Consider the following 20,379-nt stretch of genomic DNA (forward strand, 5'->3'; position numbering starts at 1 on the left):
TGGCTCCTCGCAGGCGGGCCATGAGGGCCGACTTCAGGTGACGGTGGAAACGCTCCACTAGCCCGTTCGACTGTGGGTGGTAGGCAGTTGTGTGGTGCAGCTGAGTCCCCAAAAGGCTGGCCATAGCTGACCACAGGCTGGAGGTGAACTGGGCGCCTCTGTCGGAGGTAATGTGGGCTGGTACACCAAAGCGAGATATCCAGGTGGCGATCAGGGCTCGGGCGCAAGATTCGGAGGTGGTGTCGGTGAGCGGGACCGCCTCTGGCCATCTTGTGAACCGGTCCACGATAGTCAGGAGGTGCCGCGCTCCGCGCGACACTGGCAGGGGGCCCACGATATCCACATGAATGTGGTCGAAACGCCGGTGGGCGGGATGGAACTGCTGCGGTGGGGCTTTGGTGTGCCGCTGCACCTTGGCCGTCTGGCAGTGCATGCACGTTTTGGCCCATTCACTGACCTGTTTGCGGAGTCCGTGCCAAACGAACCTGCTGGAAACCATCCGGACAGTTGTCCGGATGGAGGGATGCGCCAAGTTATGAATGGAGTCGAAAATGCGGCACCGCCATGCTGTCGGGACGACTGGACGGGGCTGGCCGGTGGCGACGTCACAGAGTAGGGTCCTCTCACCTGGGCCTACGGGGAGGTCCTGGAGCTGCAAACCGGAGACTGCGGTTCTGTAACTCGGAATCTCCTCATCCGCCTGCTGTGCCTCTGCCAGTGCCTCAAAGTTTACCCCTTGGGAAAGGGCATGAACGGTAGGGCGAGAGAGCGCATCCGCCACGACATTGTCCTTACCCGAGACGTGCCGGACATCCGTCGTGTATTCAGAGATGTAGGACAGGTGGCGTTGCTGGCGGGACGACCAGGGGTCGGACGCTTTCATAAAAGCAAAGGTAAGCGGTTTGTGGTCCGTGAACGCGGTGAAGGGCCAACCTTCTAGGAAGTACCTGAAATGCCGGATTGCCAGGTAGAGCGCCAACAGTTCCCAGTCGAAAGCACTGTACTTAAGCTCGGGTGGTCGCAGGTGTTTGCTGAAAAACGCCAGGGGTTGCCAGCGACCTGCGATGAGTTGCTCCAGCACCCCACCGACTGCCGTGTTTGATGCGTCCACTGTGAGGGTGGTAGGGGCGTCCATTCTGGGTTGTACTAGCATTGCGGCGTCCGCCAAAGCTTCCTTCGTTTGAACGAAAGCGGCGGCGGACTCCTCGTCCCAGGTAATGTCCTTGCTCGGACTCGACATCAGGGCGAACAGGGGGCGGATGATCTGGGCAGCTGAAGGGAGGAAGCGGTGGTAGAAATTGACCATACCTACGAATTCCTGAAGGCCTTTGATCGTGGTGGGTCGGGGAAAGAGGCGGACCGCATCTACCTTAGCGGGCAGAGGGGTTGCCCCGTCTTTAGTAATCCTGTGGCCCAGGAAGTCAATGGTATCGAGTCCGAACTGGCATTTGGCGGGGTTGATTGTAAGACCGTACTCACTCAGTCGGGCGCAGAGTTGACGGAGGTGGGACAGATGCTCCTGATGACTGCCGCTGGCTATGAGGATGTCATCCAAATAGATGAACGCGAAGTCCAGGTCCCGTCCCACCGCGTCCATTAACCGCTGGAACGTCTGTGCGGCATTCTTCAGGCCGAACGGCATGCGGAGGAACTCGAAAAGGCCGAAAGGGGTGATGAGAGCCATTTTGGGGACGTCGTCAGGATTCATCGGGATTTGATGGTACCCTCGGACGAGGTCTACCTTGGAGAAGATCCGTGCGCCGTGCAGGTTTGCTGCAAAGTCCTGAATGTGCGGCACAGGGTAGCGGTCCGGTGTGGTAGCCTCGTTCAGCCTGCAGTAGTCGCCGCACGGTCTCCAGCCCCCCGTCGCTTTGGGCACCATGTGCAGGGGGGAGACCCATGGGCTGTCGGACCGCCGGATGATCCCCAATTCCTCCATCCTCTGGAACTCCTCCTTCGCCAGTCGGAGCTTGTCCGGGGGAAGCCGCCGAGCGCGGGCGTGGAGGGATGGTCCCTGGGTCGGGATGTGGTGCTGTACGCCGTGCCTGGGCATGGCCGCTGTGAACTGCGGTGCCAGAACCGATGGGAACTCCGCCAGGACCCTGGTGAAGTCGTTGTCGGACAGCATGATGGAGCCAAGGTGAGGGGCTGGCAACTGGGCTGCACCCAGGGAGAACGTCTGAAAGGTCTCGGCGTGTACCAGTCTCTTCCTGGGCAGGTCGACCAGTAGGCTGTGAGCCCGCAAAAAATCCGCACCCAGAAGCGGTTGGGCTACAGCGGCCAGTGTGAAGTCCCACGTGAACTGGCTGGAGCCGAACTGTAGCTGCACCTGACGGGTGCCATAGGTCCTTACTGTGCTGCCATTCACGGCCCTCAGGGGGGACCTGGTGCCCTGCTGCGGGTGTCGTAACTCGTCGGAGGTAAAACGCTGATCTCAGCCCCAGTATCGACCAAAAACCGGCGTCCCGACCTTCTATCCCACACATACAGGAGGCTATCCCGATGGCCAGCCGCCGTAGCCATCAGCGGCGGCTGGCCCTGGCGTTTCCCGGGAACTTGCAGGGCGGGCGACAACGGCAGGCTTCTGCGCCCCACTGCTGGTGGTAGAAGCACCAGTGTTCATTGGGCCGGGGGTTGGCGGGCTCTGCGGCCGGGCCTGGACTGGTTTGCTGCCGGGAGCGTGGCTGGGAGATCTGTGCGATGGACGCCCCGCTCACCTTTTTGGCGTTCCACAGCAAGTCCGCCCGGGCTGCCACCTTCCGGGGGTCACTGAAATCCACGTCGGATAGCTGCAGGCGTATGTCCTTGGGCAGCTGCTCCAGGAATGCCTGTTCAAACATGAGGCATGTGTGTCCGTCGGCCAGAGACAACATCTCATTCATTAAAGCCGATGGAGGTCTGTCGCCCAAGCCATCCAGGTGCAGTAAACGGGCAGCCCGCTCGCGCCGTGAGAGTCCGAAAGTCCTGAGGAGCAGGGCTTTGAATTCCGTGTACTTGCCATCTGCCGGGGGCGACTGTACGAACTCCGCGACCTGGGCCGCTGTGTCCTGGTCGAGGGAGCTCACCACGTAGTAGTAGCGGGTGTCTTCTGAGGTGATCTGGCGAACGTGGAATTGGGCTTCGGCTTGCTGGAACCATAGGTCCGGGCGCTGTGTCCAGAAACCCGGCAGTTTCAACGAAACCGCATGAACAGAGGCGGCGTTGGTCATTTCTGGTCCAAAAATCGTTTGGACCGTCGGGGTCACCAATTGTAGCGGTGTGCTACACGCAGCGCTAAAATTACGACACGGAGTCGGTAACTGCAGTCGAAGGAAAAAACTTTATTCGAAAACTTCAGCCTCACTTTTAAGCCTCCCTCAACCGGCCCCCCATGGCGCAGAGGCTCCAAAGCTCTGTGCTCGCAAACCCCTGTAGGCTATCTAATTGTGAGTCGGTTCGGATGCGCCAGGAAATGGGTCGCCACAACATCTTACTTTTCCAAAGGAATTTCCTCACACATTTACTTAACTCTTGAAAAAATTTCTGCGGTAATTGTATTGGTAGTGTTTGGAATAAATATTGTAATCTAGGGAATATATTCATTTTTACAGCATTGACTCCACCTATTAATGTTATTGGTAACATCATCCATTTATCAAGATCCTCTTGAATTTTTTTTCAATAATGGCAAATAAATTAATTTATATAAATTCTTTATATCATTATCAACTCTTATACCTAAATACTTTATACCATTTATCGGCCATCTAAATTGAGTTATTAATTGACATTGACTATAATCTCCTTTAGTAAGGGGTAGAATTTCACTTTTATCCCAATTTATTTTGTACCCTGATATTTTCCCATATTCTTCCAATCTAGAAGATAATGTACGCAATGAATGCAATGGGTTAGGTAGATAAATCAGAACATCAGCAGCAAATAAGTTATATTCCTCCTGATTAACTCTGAAACCCATAATATCTGAGTCAGTTCTAATTAATTCAGCTAATGGTTCTATCACCAACACAAATAAAACAGGTGATAATGGACAACCTTGTCCAGCTGACCTTGTTAACTGAAATGATGTTGAAATTTGACCATTTGTCACCACTTTAGCTTTGGGGTTAGTATTTTTAAGGTTTTAATCCATTTTATAAAAGATACTCCTAATCCATATTTTTCCAATACCTTAAATAAAAAATCCCATTCCAATCTATCAAATGGTTTTGCTGCATCCAAAGCAACTGCCATACTCATTTCTTCCCTCTTTTGTGCCAAATGAATTATGCTAAGTAACCGAGTTACATTATCTGCCGATTGTCTATTTTTAATAAATCCTGTTTGGTCCATGTGTATTAATTCTGGTAAGTATTTAGATAATCTATTAAATAAAATCTTTGCTATTATTTTATAGTCCATGTTCAACAAAGAAATAGGTCTATATGATGGTGGCTTTAAAAGATCTCTGTCTTTTTTTGGCAATACTATTAAAATAGCTGTCGAAAAAGATTCTGGAAGTTTATGCATTCTTTCCACTTGGTGCATTAGCTCCATAAAAGGAGGAATTAATAAATCTTTAAACTTTTTGTAAAATTCAGGTGGAAAACCATCTTCTCCTGGAGATTTATTACTCTGAAGTGATCCTAGAGCTTCTTCGACCTCTTTTAATGTAAAAGGCACATCTAATCCCTTCTGTTCTTCCGAATTCAATTTTGGGAGAGTTATTTGTGAAAAAAACTTTTCTATCTCAACAATATCATTTTGTGATTCTGATTGATACAGTTCAGAATAAAAAATTTTTAAAGTTTCATTGATTTCTAAAGGTTTATAAGTAATCTTATTTACATTTGTTCTAATTGCATTTATCGTTTTGGAAGCCTGGTCTGTTTTTAACTGTCAAGCAAGAATCTTGTGTGATCTTTCACCTAGTTCATAACATCTGTTTAGTTCTCATAATTGCTTTTTCTGTTCGGTATGTCTGAAGTGTATTATATTGTAACTTCCTATTAACAAGTTGTCTTTGTTTTTCTTCTGTCATATATCTTTGAGATTCTTTTTCTAATTTTGTAATCTCTTTTTCCAATTGATCTATTTCTACCATATATTCCTTCTTAATTTTAGAAGTATAACATTATCTAGCCTCTCAAATATGCCTTCATTGCTTCCCATAATATAAATTTATCATCAACTGAATGTGAGTTTGTATCTAAAAAAAACTGAGTTTTTTCATAAAATCACAAAAATCTTGACGTTTTAATAATATTGAATTAAATTTCCATCTGTAAATCAATTCCTCCTTATCCATCATTATCATTATCAAGGGGGAATGATCTGACAATATTCTTGCTTTATATTCCATATTTTTCATTCTGTCTTGAATATTCGCTGATAGTAGGAAAAAATCTATCCTTGAATAAGTTTTATGTCTATTTGAATAAAATGAATAATCTCTTTCTCTTGGGTTAATTCTTCTCCATATATCAATCAAATTTAAATCTTTCATCAATGATAAAGTTAATTTTGCTACTTTTGGTTTTATAACAACCTTTGTTGACCTATCTAAAACTGGGTCTAGACAAAAGTTAAAGTCTCCACCTATTAATATTTTATCGTGTGCGTCAGCTGAATTCAAAAAAGCCTCGTATAAATTTTACATCATTTTCATTTGGTGCATAAATATTCATAACAGTCCATAGTTCTGAAAAGATTTGACAATGTATAATTACATATCTTCCCGCAGAATCAATTAATACATTTTGTATTTTAATTGGTAAAGTTTTGTTGACCAAAATTGCAACTCCCCTCGCTTTTGAATTAAATGAAGCTGCTATAACATTTCCGACCCAATCTCTCTTTAATTTCTGATGTTCTATCTCTGTTAAATGTGTTTCTTGTATAAAAGCTATATCTGTTTTCATTTTCTTAATGTATGTTAAAATCCTTTTTCTTTTCACTGGTCCATTAAGCCCATTAACATTAAAACTTTAAAAATTAAGTAAATTAGTCATTATTTTTAACGGGGTTACTCCAGTCTATAATGATACATAATATTTCAACCCTCATAGTACCCTGGGGAATTATTTTAAAATTCTCAATGTTGCTATGTGTCTCCCCTCCAATCATCCAGGCAAAGAAAGAAAGATAAAAGAAAAATAGATTATAAAGAGAAAAAAAACAAACCCCCCCCCCCCCGCTAATGTTGTGAATGAAAAAAAACACATTACCCCCCTCCATTGTGCGGGTCATGGCAAACGCCATGATTACACAAGTGAATCCCGTAGCGATCAATCCGAAGTTCCCCCAGCTCCCCCGTAACATGAAAAAAGTATATAAAAGAAAAAATAATATCACTACTCTCGATTAATATTTCTCAAATTTTTACCTTTCTCCCCTGTATCATATAATTAAAAGTATATTTAAATATTCTTCTGTCCTTAATGTCCATCAACTCACTTCAGTGTCCCCGTCTTCATTTTAATCTGTTTCACTTTTAAATCTTTACTGTGTCTAGCAAATATTTGGGAGTTCTTGTGCAAACTCCTCTGCATCCCGATGATCAGTAAAAAATCATCTTTTTCCGTCATCCAAAAAAATTATCAGTGTTGCCGGGTGGTGCAATATAAATTTATAACCCTTTTCCCATAAAACTTTTTTCGCTGGGTTAAATTCCTTCTTTCTCTTCAAAAGGTCATAACTTATATCAGAATAGAAAAGAATTGCTTTCCCTTCTATCAGCAATGGCTCATTTCTCTTTCTGGCACATTGGGCAGCCGCCTTCAGGATCTTTTCTTTATCTTGATATCTTAAGCATTTTATCAAGATTGGTCATGGGTTTTGATCAGGTTGAGGTTTTGGTCTTAAGGCTCTGTGGACCCTTTCCATTTCAATCAACTGGGTTCGCTCTTCCATTTCCAAATTTTCCAGGATCCATTTTTGAAAAAAATTTATTGGATCCTCTCCCTCTATCCCTTTTTTAAGACCAACAATTTTTAATATTACTTCGTCTACTAAAATTTTCAAGCACGTCTATTTTTTCCAATAGTCGTTTTCTTTCTGATGTCCAGGCAAGAATATTATCTTCCATTTTATTCACTTTATCAATAGTGTCTTCTGTTATTTCTCCCAGCTTTAACTTTCTTGTCCATTTTCTCCTGTTTTTTCACAATTTTATCAAACATCGTCTTCATATTTTTAATATCTTATTATTTTTAATGTTTTTAATTCTTTTAATTCATGCATTATTTGTGCCAAAGCTTCTCTTATGTCTCCAGAATATCTTCCACCTCCAATCTCTTCCTGTTGTTTTTCTTTTACCTCCTCATCTTCATCTGCATGTTCCAGAGAATCCGAATCCACCTCGGGTTCATTTTCACTTCCACTTCCAATCGTAGCTGGGATTTGTAGTTCAATTGCTCATTTTGTGCATGCCCTTTCCTGCATGTGCAGTTCCTGTTGTTCCTTCTTGGAGACTGTTGATGTTGCCGCCGATTCCTTTCCTGTATCGCCGGAGGTAAGATGCACTTGAGTCCGAGGCTTCTTCATGGTGGCGGGCCCAGCTTGTACTGTCTTCAAAGTAGAAGTTTTCTTCTTTGTCTGTTTAGGAGGCATATCTAAGGAAAATCCTGAGTAGTTTAGACATAGCTTTCAGAAAATATTTACTAACTTTTCTTTACTTAAACATTAATTTATTAGTTTTTTACAGGAGAGCTGGATTTCCACGTCTCGATCCCACGTCATCACATGACGTCCCCCTGGGGGTTCTAATATTTAACTGTCATTCATTCTCTGGGGTAGTCCTCTGCTTTCATGGACAGTTGCAAAGAAAAAGAATTTCAGGATGTATATTGTATACATTTCTCTGACATTAATGTACCTTTGAAACCTTTGAATCACTTCTGGCATGGTCCCAGATGACTGGAAACTTTCAAAAGTCAGTCCACTCTTTAAGAAGAGAGGAAGACAAAAGAAAGGAAATTACAGGCCAATCAGCCTAACCTCAGTGGTTGGGAAAGTGTTGGAATGTATTATTAAGATTGAGGTTTCAGGGTACATGGGTACCAATGATTATGTCAAAGTCAGCATGGTTTCTGTAATGGGAGATCTTGCCTGACAAATCTGTGTAATGCACTGTAAGGTTTCGTCGCTAATGTAATGGCCTCGCTGTAAGGTTTCACTGCTAATGTCATGGCCTGACTGTAATTTTTCACTGCTAAGGTAATGGTTTCTCTGTAGAAGCCATGTTTGGGTTATGACTAGCGATAACAGGGGTTTGGGAATGTATATTAGCCAATGAGAGGCATGTTGTTCTTTCTTGTGGGTCCGGGAACAGGGATTTTGTGGTCTCTTGTCAGCGAGAGATGAAGAGAGAAGGCACAAATGGAAAGAGTTGGTAGACCACCAGACGGAGTGGACTCGGAGCAAGGGTCTGACAGTCAGCGACGCTCAGAGGAAGTCAATGCGGGTTGAATGGACGATTCTGTGAGCTCCAATGTGCACTTCAGACTGTTTCATTAAAATGGGCCCTTTTTCTTTTTATTTTCTTTACTAACCCTATAGTCAGATTAAGATTTATAAAGTTCAATCCTTTAATTGCATATGGTGCACTGTCTGATATTTTGCAGCTTGGATTTATTACCGGTCAACACATCATGCAGTATCCACATGAACGAGATTTCTCAGTTTGGATGGGCTAGAGGCAGTCTTACCCTAGACAAATGTATGCTGGCCGAACCTCAGGGTTACATCTATTAGAATTCTTTGAGGAAGTAACAAACAGGGTGGACAAAGGAGAAGCAGTGGATGTCACTTACTTGAATTTTCAGAAGGCATTTGATAAGGTGCCACGCATGTGCTGCTTAACAAGATAAAATCCTATGGTGTTACAGGAAAGATACTGGCATGGATAGCAGAATGGCTGACAGCAGGAGGCAGTGAGTGGGAATGAAGGGGGCCATTACTGGTTGGCTGCCAGTGACTATTGGTGTTCCTCAGGGGTCTGTATTGAGACCATTACTTTTCACATTGTTTGTCAATAAATTTGGTAATGAAATTGTAGAAAAGTTTGTGAATGATATGCAGATAGGTGGAGGGGTGAGTTGTGCTGAGGAAGCAATGTGATTGCAGCCAGACTTAGACAAATTGGAAGTTTGGGCAAAAATGTGGCAGATGGAATACAGTGTTGGGAAATGTATGATAATACATCTCGGTAAAAGGAACATTAGTACGGACTATTATCTAAACGGGGAGAAGGTTCAAACATTAGAGGTGCAGAGGGATTTAGGGGGCCTCATGCAAGACTCCCAGAAAGTTAACCTGCATGTTGAGTCCATGGTAAAGAAGGCAAATGCAATGTTGGCATTTATTTCAAGTCAAGTCAAGTCTCTTTTGATTGTCATTTCAACCATAACTGCTGGTACTGTACACAGTAAAAACGAGACAATGTAGGACCATGGTGCTACATGAAACAGTACAAAAAACCACACTAAACTACATAAAGACAACACAGAAAAAAAAGCAACACACACAAAATGCTGGTGGAACACAGCAGGCCAGGCAGCATCTATAGGAAGAAGCACTGTCCACATCTCGGGCCAAGACCCTTTGTCAGGACAGAAACGTCGACAGTGCTTCTTCCTATAGATGCCGCCTGGCCTGCTGTGTTCCACCAGCATTTTGTGTGTGTTGCTTGAATTTCCAGCATCTGCAGATTTCCTCGTGTTTGCACAGAAAAAAAACTGCACTAGACTACAGACCTACCCAGGACTACATAAAGTGCACAAAACAGTGCAGGCATTACAATAAATAATAAGCAAGACAATAGGCACAGTAGAAAGCAGTGTTACGTACCCCGTAACTAGGTTAACAGTCCAGCAGAAATGGAAGGATACGTTGGAGTCTGGTGGTACTGTAACTAAAGGTGTTTATTAGTAAACTACATAATACAATATCAAAAATGCAAATATACATATAAAACAGGTTAGCAATAATAAACATAGAAGTGTAGGAATAATAATCAATAATAAGAAACAAGCTCTATCAATGTCTAGGGGTAAATGAATTGTCATAGAAGAATATAAAGCTCAGTTCAGTTCATTCGTGCTAAGGTACTTGGTTGTTGTGATGCAATTGTTGGAGAGAGAGAGAGAGAGAGAGCAAGAGATTGGGCAGCTGCAGCAGGCAAACCTTCTGCTGTTTTCTTATCCCGTGGTACTGTGGTGGTCATTCGGTTATAACCCCTCCGTTCTCGGGTAGACCGTTCTTCTGTGGTGGACTCGTCACTCTGGCATGAATCGACACACACACAAGTCCCCACTGTCACACTGTGAGCTTTATGACCAATCTCCAGATTCGGTCCTCGAGCCCCCACCTTCTGTGGGTGCACAAAACTCTTTCAGTGTCCACTGGTGTGTCTGAGGGGTGTCTCCCCAGACCTGTCTTTTATCTCCATGGACGGGGTATCAGCCATCCATCAACTCCACATGTCTATGTCCATCAAATTAGGCCACTCCTGCTGTCTCCTCAGGAATGTTAATGAGCAAAGAAAAGTTCTTGCAGCGATAGGTAAATAATCAATGAAGAGCCAAAATACATAAATCAACTGTCTCTCTCTCACTCATCTGTAGCAGATGTCTCTACCTCTGTTCATCTCTCTCTCTCTCTCTCTCTCTCTCTCTCTCTCTCATTAGCAGCATAGTTCCTGCGGGGGGGGGGGTGGAATTAACTCTGGTCCTCATTTCAATCAGGTCTGTTCAGTACTCATAACAGCAGTAAGTTGGTGTCAATCCAGGCTGCGGGTATTGAGGAGTCTGATGGCTTGGGGGAAGAAACTGTTACATGTTCTGGTCATAAGAGCCCAAATGCTTCGGTGCCTTTTCCCACATGGCAGGAGGGAGAAGAGTTTGTATGAGGGTTGCGTGGGGTCCTTTATAATGCTGTTTGCTTTGCAGATACAGTGTGTAGTGTAAATGTCTGTAATGGTGGGAACAGAGACCCCGATGATCTTTTCAGCTGACCTCACTATCCACTGCAGGGTCTTGCGATCTGAGATGGTGCAACTTCCGAACCAGGTAGTGATGCAGCTGCTCAGGATGCTCTCAATACAACCTCTGTAGAATGTGATGAGGATGGGGGGTGGGAAATGGACTTTCCTCAGCCTTCACAGGAAGTAGAGACGCTGCTGGGCTTTCTTTGCTATGGAGCTGGTGTTGAGGGACCAGGTGAGGTTCTCCGCCAGGTGATCACCAAGAAATTTGGTGCTCTTAATGATCTCTACCGAGGAGCTGTCGATGTTCAGCAGAGAGTGGTCGCTCCGTGCCTTCCTGAGGTCAACAACCATTTCTTTTGTTTTGTTCACATTCAGAGACAGGTTGTTGGCTCTGCACCAGTCCGTTAGCCGCTGCACCTCCTCTCTGTAAGCTGACTTGTGCTTGCTGATGAGACCCACCACAGTCGTGTCATCAGCGAACTTGATGATGTGGTTCGAGCTGTGTGTTGCAGCACAGTCGTGGGTCAGCAGAGTGAACAGTAGTGGACTGAGCACACAGCCCTGGGGGGCCCCCGTGCTCAGTGTGATGGTGTTGGAGATGCTGCCTCCGATCCAGACTGACTGAGGTCTCCCAGTCAGGAAGTCTAGGATCCAGTTGCAGAGGGAGGTGTTCAGGCCCAGTAGGCTCAGCTTTCCAAACAGTTTCTGAGGAATGATTGTGTTGAATGCTGAACTGAAATCTATGAACAGCATTCGATCATACGTGTCTTTTTTGTCCAGGTGGGTTAGGGACAGGTGGAGGGTGATGGCAATGGTGTCGTCTGTTGAACAGTTGGGACAGTATGTGAACTGCAGGGAGTCCAGTGAGGGGGGCAGCAGGGTCTTGATGTGCCTCATGACAAGCCTCTCGAAACACTTCATGATGATGGATGTGAGTGCAATGGGATGGTAGTCATTGAGGCAGGACACTGAAGACTTCTTTGGCATGGGGACGATGGTGGCAGCCTTGAAGCACGTTTGAACAATGGTGCTGCTCAGGGAGATGTTGAAAATCTCAGTGAGAATATCTGGTAGCTGATCTAGATATCCTCTGAGCGCTCTGCCACAGGAAAATTGTCTGGTCCAGCAGCCTTCCATGGGTTGACCCTCCACATGGTTCTTCTCACATCGGCCATGGTGAGACACAGCACCTGGTCATTTGGAGGAGGGGTGGTCTTCCTCGCCGCCACGTCATTTTCCACCTCAAAACAGGCGTAGAAGTTGTTCAGTGCATCTGGGAGGGAGGCATCACCCGCACAGTCAGGTGATGTTGTCCTGTAATTGGTGGATGTCCTGAATGCCCTTCCACATGCACCGCGTGTTGCTGCCATCCTGGAAGTGGCTGTGGATTTGCTGGGTGTGTGTACGTTCGCCTCTCTGATGGCCCGGGAAAGTTTGGCCCTTGCAGTTGTTAAGGCTGCTTTGTTGCCTGCTCTGAAGGCGAAGTCACAGGTCCTCAGCAGCGCACGCACCTCCGCAGTCATCCATGGCTTCTGGTTGGAGCATGTAGTGATGGTCTTGGATACAGTGACATCATCAATGCACTTGCTGATGTTGCTGGTCACTGATGCCGTGTACTCCTCTAGGTTGGTAGAGTCGCCATCGATTGCAGCCTTCCTGAACATGTGCCAGTCAGTGTGCTCAAAGCAGTCTTGAAGAGCAGAGATGGCTCCAGCTGGCCAGGTTTTCACCTACTTCTGAACTGGTCTGGAGTGCCTGACGAACGGTCCGTATGCTGGGATTAGCATAATAGATATGTGAAATATAATGCACGGGGAATCAAATGCAACAGGATAATACTGAGGTTTTTTAAGACACTAATCAGGCCGCACTTGGAGTATTGTCAACAATTTTGGGCCCCGTGTCTCAGAAAGGATGTGCCGTCTTTGGAAAGAGTCCAGATGAGGGTAACAAGGATGATTCCATCAAACCATAAAACACAGCAGCAGAATTAGGTGATTTGGCCCATCGAATCTGCTCCACCATTCAATCTTGGCTGATCCTTTGATGCCCTCCTCAGTCCCACTCCCCAGCATTCCCCGAGGGTGGGTAATATAGCAGGATCCTCTTTTGAGTCAGTATAGGTGGAAGTCAGGAAGAGGAAGGGAGCAGTTACTCTACTGAGGGTATTCTATAGGCCCCCTGGTAGCAGCAGAGATACTGAGGAGCAGATTGGGAGGCAGATTTTGGAAAGGTGCAAAAATTACAGGGTTGTTATCATGGGTGACTTTAACTTCCCTAATATTGATTGGCACTTAATTAGTTCCAAGGGTTTAGATGGGGCAGAGTTTGTTAAGTGTGTCCAGGACGGATTCCTGTCACAGTATGTTGACAGGCCGACAAGGGGAATGCTATACTAGATCTAGTATTAGGTAACGAACCGGCTCAGGTCACAGGTCTGTCAGTGGGTGAGCATCTGGGGGACAGTGATCACCACACCCTGGCCTTTAGCATTATCATGGAAAACGACAGGATCAGAGAGGACAGGAAAATTTTTAATTGGGGAAGGGCAAATTATGAGGCTATAAGGCTAGAACTTGCGGGTGTGAATCAGGATGATGTTTTTGCAGGGAAATGTACTATGGACATGTGGTCGATGTTTAAGGATCTCTTGCAGAATGTTAGGGATAAATTTGTCCTGGTGAGGAAGATAAAGAATGGTAGGGTGAAGGAACCATGGGTGACAAATGAGGTGGAAAATCTAGTCAGGTGGAAGAAGGCAGCATACATGAGGTTTAGGAAGCAAGGATCAGATGGGTCTACTGAGGAATACAGGGTAGCAAGAAAGGAGCTTAAGAAGGGGTTGAGAAGAGCAAGAAGGGGGCATGAGAAGGCCTTGGCGAGTAGGGTAAAAGAAAACCCCAAGGCATTCTTCAATTATGTGAAGAACAAAAGGATGACAGGAGTGAAGGTAGGACCGATTAGAGATAAAAGTGGGAAGATTGCCTGGAGGCTTTGGAAGTGAGCGAGATCCTCAATGAATACTTCTCTTCGGTATTCACCAATGAGAGGGAATTTGATGACAGTGAGGACAATTTGAGTGAGGTTTATGTTCTGGAGCATGTTGATATTAAGGGAGAGGAGGTGTTGGAGTTGTTAAAATACATTAGGACGGTTAAGTCCCCGGGGCCTGACGGAATATTCCCCAGGCTGCTCCATGAGGCGAGGGAAGAGATTGTTGAGCCTCTGGCTAGGATCTTTATGTCCTCGTTGTCCATGGGAATGGTACCGGAGGATTGGAGGGAGTTGAATGTTGTCCCCTTGTTCAAAAAAGGTAGTAGGGATAGTTCGGGTAATTATAGACCAGTGAGCCTTACATCTGTGGTGGGAAAGCTGTTGGAAAAGATTCTTAGAGATAGGATCTATGGGCATTTAGAGAATCATGATCTGATCAGGGACAGTCAGCATGGCTTTGTGAAGGGCAGATCGTGTCTAACAAGCCCGATAGAGTTCTTTGAGGAGGTGACCAGGCATATAGATGAGGGTAGTGCAGTGGATGTGACCTACATGGATTTTAGTAAGGCATTTGACAAGGTTCCACACGATAGGCTTATTCAAAAAGTCAGAAAGCTTGGAATCCAGGGAAGTTTGGCCAGGTGGATTCAGAATTGGCTTGCCTGCAGAAGGCAGAGGATTGTGGTGGAGAGAGTACATTCGGATTGGAGGGTTGTGACTAGTGGTATCCCACAAGGATCTGTTCTGGGACCTCTACTTTTCATGATTTTTATTAACAACCTGGATGAGGGGGTAGAAGGGTGGGTTGGCAAATTTGCAAATGACACAAAGGTTGGTGGTGTTGTAGACAGAGATTGTCAACGATTGCAAAGAGACATTGACATGGGGGGGTTATATGGGAGGCAGGGATTAAGGGTCAGCATAACATTGTGGGCTGAAGGGCCTGTACTATGCTGTATTATTCTATGTTCTGTGTTCTATGATAGTCATTAAGGCAGCTCACCCTGCTCTTCTATGATTGTTGAAAGTAATGCTGGACCAATCTCATCCTATCCAGATGTATTAAACCGTTATAGCAACTGTTCTGCTCCAGACTGCAAGAAACTGCAGACAGCTCAGCAATAACCAAAAGCCAGACTCCCTTGCATGTACTCTGTCTACATTTCTCACTGCCTTGGTAAAGAATCCAACATTCTCAAAGTCCACATACCCAACACATTCTGTTTCCCCACCAAAATCTGGCAGAAGAATTTTAAAAAAGCCTGAAAGCATGTACCAGCTCAAGGGCCATTTCTAAACCACTGTTAAACTATTAAACAATGGGCTCTTGAGCTCACAATCTTTCTTGTTAAGGCCTTGCACCTTATTGTCTGCCTGCATTGTGCATTATCTGTATCTGGAACAATATTCTGCATTAAAATGTAGGACTCAGGAGCAGAATGTGAGCCGAGTGGCCTTGAGCCTGTTCTGCATTCTGAGCCTAATGTATTCTGTTACTGCTACCATATACTACCTCAATGCATTGTTGAAATGAAAAGATCTGTATGGGTGGCCTGCAAAACAAAGTTTTTGTACAAGTGACAGTAATAATGATTTACTAATTAATGAAATAACTTTCAAACTCTTTCAAGTACACCTTAATATTGTTCTAAAAGCTAATCAGATACTAATATTTTTTCCAAAACCTCGAAAGTAAAACAAAAACAATTCAGATACCACAAAGACAAAGATGATGGATATTAAAGACAAAAACTGTTAGAAATACTCAGCAGTCAATAGAAGGAGATACTAATTCAGGGTCAAACAGCTTTAAATACAACTGCAATTCTGCACAAGAACACAACTGCATTTGCATTCTCCCTCAAAGGCACGTTGCATTGTAACTCAGTTCACAACAAACCACGCTGTAATATCACTTTCACCACAATGGGAGTACCAGTGAAGGGCAAAGTCCTTGTGGCAGATTCCTGGTACACAACTCTGTCAATAATCCTTCTTCCCATGTGTATATACATATAAAAATTCCAAGTACATGTATTATAGAAATATGTATACTATGTACAAATTTGAGGTTCGATTCCTTACAGGCAGCCACGAAACAAAGAAACCCAAAAGAACTCATTAAAGAAGAGCATCAATCACCCAGTGTGCAGAAAATAGAACAAATCATGCCAACAATAAGTAAGCAAATAATATTTAGAACTGAAGTTCACAAAAGTGGGTTCACAGCCACAATGCCAGTCATCGCTGCAGCTGGTCCTGGAGCCCGTCAGTTGCAAGCACAGCCTCAGTTCAGCACTAACCCATCCTTACAATACTGTAAGGATGAGTCAGCACTTAATCAGTCAAATTTTGACTTGTTCCTCACTCTTGGGCCCGTGCCCAGGCCCCGTCTGGAGTTGTAACTCCTTACAATAATGAATCCATCCATTGTTATTCGCAAGATATCTTTCTCCGTATTTGGCAAGATCTCTGTAGACATCTCATGCCAGTCTCTTGCCCCATCACTCACAGATATGGTGAAGCTGGTTTGGATCACCGGATGTGACAGCTGTCAGAGAAGCAAGAACTGTGTTTTCCCACTCCATCAGGAAGGCGAAATGGGAGCATTCCCAGAGAATTTACAGCTACTTCTATAATATCAGAGACATGAGGTGCACGTGGCAGGGAATTCAGAGGATTACAGACTACAAGGCTACTCGGTGCATCAGTGACCAGCATGCTTCACTTCCTGACAGGATGAATGTCTTTTACACCCAGTTTGATGCGCAGAACTAAGTGCTAGCGAGGAAGTTATCCCTCCACCCAGGAGAGCAGACACTCTGTCTGGCTGAAGCTAAGGTGAGGAAGACCCTGGCCAAAGTCAATCCATGCAAAGCTATGTGCCCAATAATATACCAGGTCAGATTCTGAAAGATGGCGCAGCCCAGCAGACGGAGGTGCTGATGTATATAATCAACATCTCTCTGGAACAATCTGTTGTCCCTTCAGTTTTCAAGGAGGTAACCATCATTCCAGTGCCTAAGATGGCGACAGTAACCTGCCTAAATGACTATCGTCTGGTGGCATTAACAGCAACCATTATGAAATGCTTTGAGCCGCTGGTCATGGAACACACAGAAGCCTTTCTCCTGGCTACAGTGGACCTTTTCCAGTTGGCTTATCACTCATATTGATCCACTGATGATGTAATAGCCTCTGCCCTGTCCCACCTGGAAAATGAGATCTCATATCCCACACTGCTGTTTATAGACTTCAGTTTGGCATTCAACACCATCATACCCCAGAAACTGCTGGGGAAACCGTCCTCACTAGGTTTCAACACCTCACTTTACAATTGGATACTGGAATTCTTAACAGTAAGGCCCCAGTCAGTCCATGTGGACAACAATATCTCTCATCCCATTACGCTGAGCATTGGCGCTCCCAACGCTGTGTGCTCAGCCTGCTACTGATGCATGCTTGTGTCACAGGATCCAGCTGAAACCATGTCATCAAGTTTTGCAGATGACACAACAATGGTTGGCCTTATCAACAATGATGACGAGACGAAGTATAGAGAGGAAGTGGAGCGGCTGGTGGATTGGTGTGAGAAGAACAACCTAAGCCTGAATGTGGAGGAGACCAAGGAAATCATTGTGGACTCCAGGAAGGTGCAGACGAACCATCCCCCTCTGCGAATAAATGGCTCCTTTGTATAGAGAGTTAAGTGCACCAGGTTCCTCGGAGTTCACATCACGGATGACCTCACCTGGTCCCTTAATACCACCTCCCTGAACGAGGCGGAACGACAGTGCCTCCACTTCCTGAGGAGGTAATACCAAGGGCCCTGAGTACACAGCGCTCGGATAAATGTCCCCGATGGATGGTAGGGAGACCCCCTATGATCCTCTTGGCTGTTCTCACAGTCCTTTGTAGGGACTTCTGGTGCGATGCAAGCAAGGCTCCCCTCCCCCAACATAACTGTGTTTTACAGGAGCACTGTTGAGAGTATCCTGACAAATTGCATCTCCATCTGGAATGGGAGCAGCCGAGCATCGCACCAGAAGTCCCTACAAAGGACTGTGAGAACAGCCAAGAGGATCATAGGGGGTCTCCCTACCATCCATCGGGGACATTTATCCGAGCGCTGTGTACTCAGGGCCCTTGGTATTATCGAGGATCCCATTCATCCATCCAGCATCCTCTCTCACTTTCTACCATCAGGCAGGAGACTCCGATGAATAAAAACAAGAACGGGCAGGATGAGAAACAGTTTCTTCCCCCAGGCCATTAGGTTTTTGAACTCCCGGTCCACTGCATCATATTTGAAGTGCCACTGGTTAATCTGTTCCATAATTTACAATATTTAATATTAATGCACTTTAGTTTATTATTTATGTGTGATTCATCTGCAGATTTCATCCATACCTTCACAAGTTATCGTGTGTTCTGTGTACTACTCTGCATTACACCCTGGTTCAAAGAAAAGTTGTCTTGTTTCTATATACATTATATGGTTATATAGTAGTAAGCAGCCATCGATCCCAGGGGATCATGTGATTGCGTCTCTGGTGGACTGTGTCCTCTCCTGGGTGGGAAGATTTGAAGAAATGGCTGTTGCCCATTCAGCGGGTTCCCCTCTCCACATCACTGATGTAGTCCTAAGGAAGGGCAAGCACCGATACAGCTTGGCACCAGTGTCGTGGCAGGAATTGCCAGAGTGAAGCTGTAAACAACATCAAACTGCCTTAGGGACTCCAGCTCCAGATTTCTTCCTCGGGGTTTACTCCTGAAGCCTTTCCCATGGGTGGCTGTAGCCTTAAGGCAGCGGAAGTTTAAAATCAGAGTTTTCCTTCTCCTAGGCGGGCTGCAGTCCAAAGCTGACGAGCCCCACCTACTTGAAATGGTTATACAAGTTACATACATATATACAGTTAAATGACAATAAACTTGACTTGATGTGACTTAGTTCTAGTGACCTCTCTCCACTTTTGAACTTATATTTGGTCACCTATTCTCAAATCCAGTTGTTTTATATCAATAACCATGCACAACGGAAACATCTCTTAAATAAATATCTGTGATTATAAAAATCCAGCTCACTATCCAATCGCAAACGTTAAAAGGAAAGGGCTTTCATGAGGGCCATCAGTCAGTTAGGGTCGACCAGGGATGCAGTGTCCTACCTGCCAGGGCAGTACTATATGGAGAACAAGTTATTGTACAGGCAGCAGACTCCCGTCTCTGCGCTGCTGATGAATCCAAAGGAACCACAAAGACCGATATAATTCGGCACCAGCAGCGCCGCTGCAGGAGTTGCCAGTCAGCGTTGAAATCAACGTTGGACTGCCTTGGGGCCCCAGTTCCGTATTTCTCCTCGGGATTTATTCCTGATGCCTTCCCCATGAGTACGTATAGCCACAAGGCAGTGAGGTTTGAGATCAGAGCTTGCTTTCTCCTAGATCGGCTGCCAACCACGGCTGAAGAGCCCAATCTGCCCGGCTTTACACAATATACATATATATATATAAATAATCACAAAATTTCTATAAACTGACCTGATGTTGTTGACACAATCTTCATGGGCTTCAGACAGAGTTTTGATGTGCTTTGAAGAAACTGGGTCAAACAAAAGGACTTCTGTCTGTTCACATGCCACCGTCAAAACTGACCTGTGGAAAGGAAGACGGAAGCGTTTAGCACCGAATTTCCTCGGTCACGGAGGTGCTAGGATTAACTCTAAGGATATGGTAAAACTTAAATATGCCAAAGTTCGGGAAAGCAGTGGGGACACACCCGTCGGGCGAGTACTCCAGGTTGAAGGCGGCTCCGTGCGTTTTGGTGCCGAGAGTCACCGAGTCGGCGGGGTTCATCGAGCCGTACAGGCTAGTCATGATGCAGTAAGTGTCGCGGCTAGGGTCCACCAGTGGTCCCAGACCGCGGCCAAGCGAACGGCTCCTAACCCAGGAGAAGACGCCGGTTCGGCCGCGGCGGCCCCCGGCAAGAAGGGGACGGACGGGCCGAATCTCCGCGCTCATCGCCGTTTGGGGCCCTCTGTGTCCGTCCGCCACTCCCGTCCGCACAGTGCTTCCGCCACAAACGTCTCGCTTCCGGTCCGCGCTCTCTCTGCTCCGGCCTCGATTATCGGGACCCCGGGGAGAAGGGGAGAGGACAATGAGACTTATCGATCATCATGTTTAGTGCAAGTTCTAATATATTCTGTATCTTAACGTCGGCATGTTCTGGTATATCCTTCCCTACCTCCTCCAACTCCATGTTCCGTTTACTATCTCTGATCCGTCCTACCCTCACTCTGGCCATCTTCCTATTCTTAAATCCGATCGCCAAGACCTTTTCGTACCCCCTTTCTAGATCTAGATCACTCTTGCAAGTGCTCCCTAAACCTCTGGTTCTCAAAGTGGGCCATATGACCCCCC

At 45.7% G+C, this 20,379-nt stretch overlaps 1 protein-coding gene across 3 annotated transcripts in view; it reads right to left on the minus strand.

The window, feature by feature from the left end:
* Nucleotides 1-20,049, minus strand: part of wdr32 (WD repeat domain 32) — a 125,223-nt gene extending 105,174 nt beyond the window's left edge. Inside the window, exons 1-2 of one of the 3 annotated variants that reach the window (XM_059989798.1) lie at nt 19,739-20,049; nt 19,501-19,614 (exon numbers count right to left, since the gene is read on the minus strand). In XM_059989798.1, the coding sequence (XP_059845781.1) occupies nt 19,501-19,614; nt 19,739-19,980 (356 nt within the window). In that variant the 5' untranslated portion in view covers nt 19,981-20,049. The remainder of the gene's footprint in view (nt 1-19,500; nt 19,615-19,738) is intronic. The other 2 variants (XM_059989800.1, XM_059989799.1) reach the window with 2 other exon arrangements.
* Nucleotides 20,050-20,379: the final 330 nt, after the last annotated feature.

The sequence above is a fragment of the Hypanus sabinus genome, chromosome 14, assembly GCF_030144855.1.
Source record: "Hypanus sabinus isolate sHypSab1 chromosome 14, sHypSab1.hap1, whole genome shotgun sequence".
Lineage (NCBI taxonomy): Eukaryota > Metazoa > Chordata > Chondrichthyes > Myliobatiformes > Dasyatidae > Hypanus > Hypanus sabinus.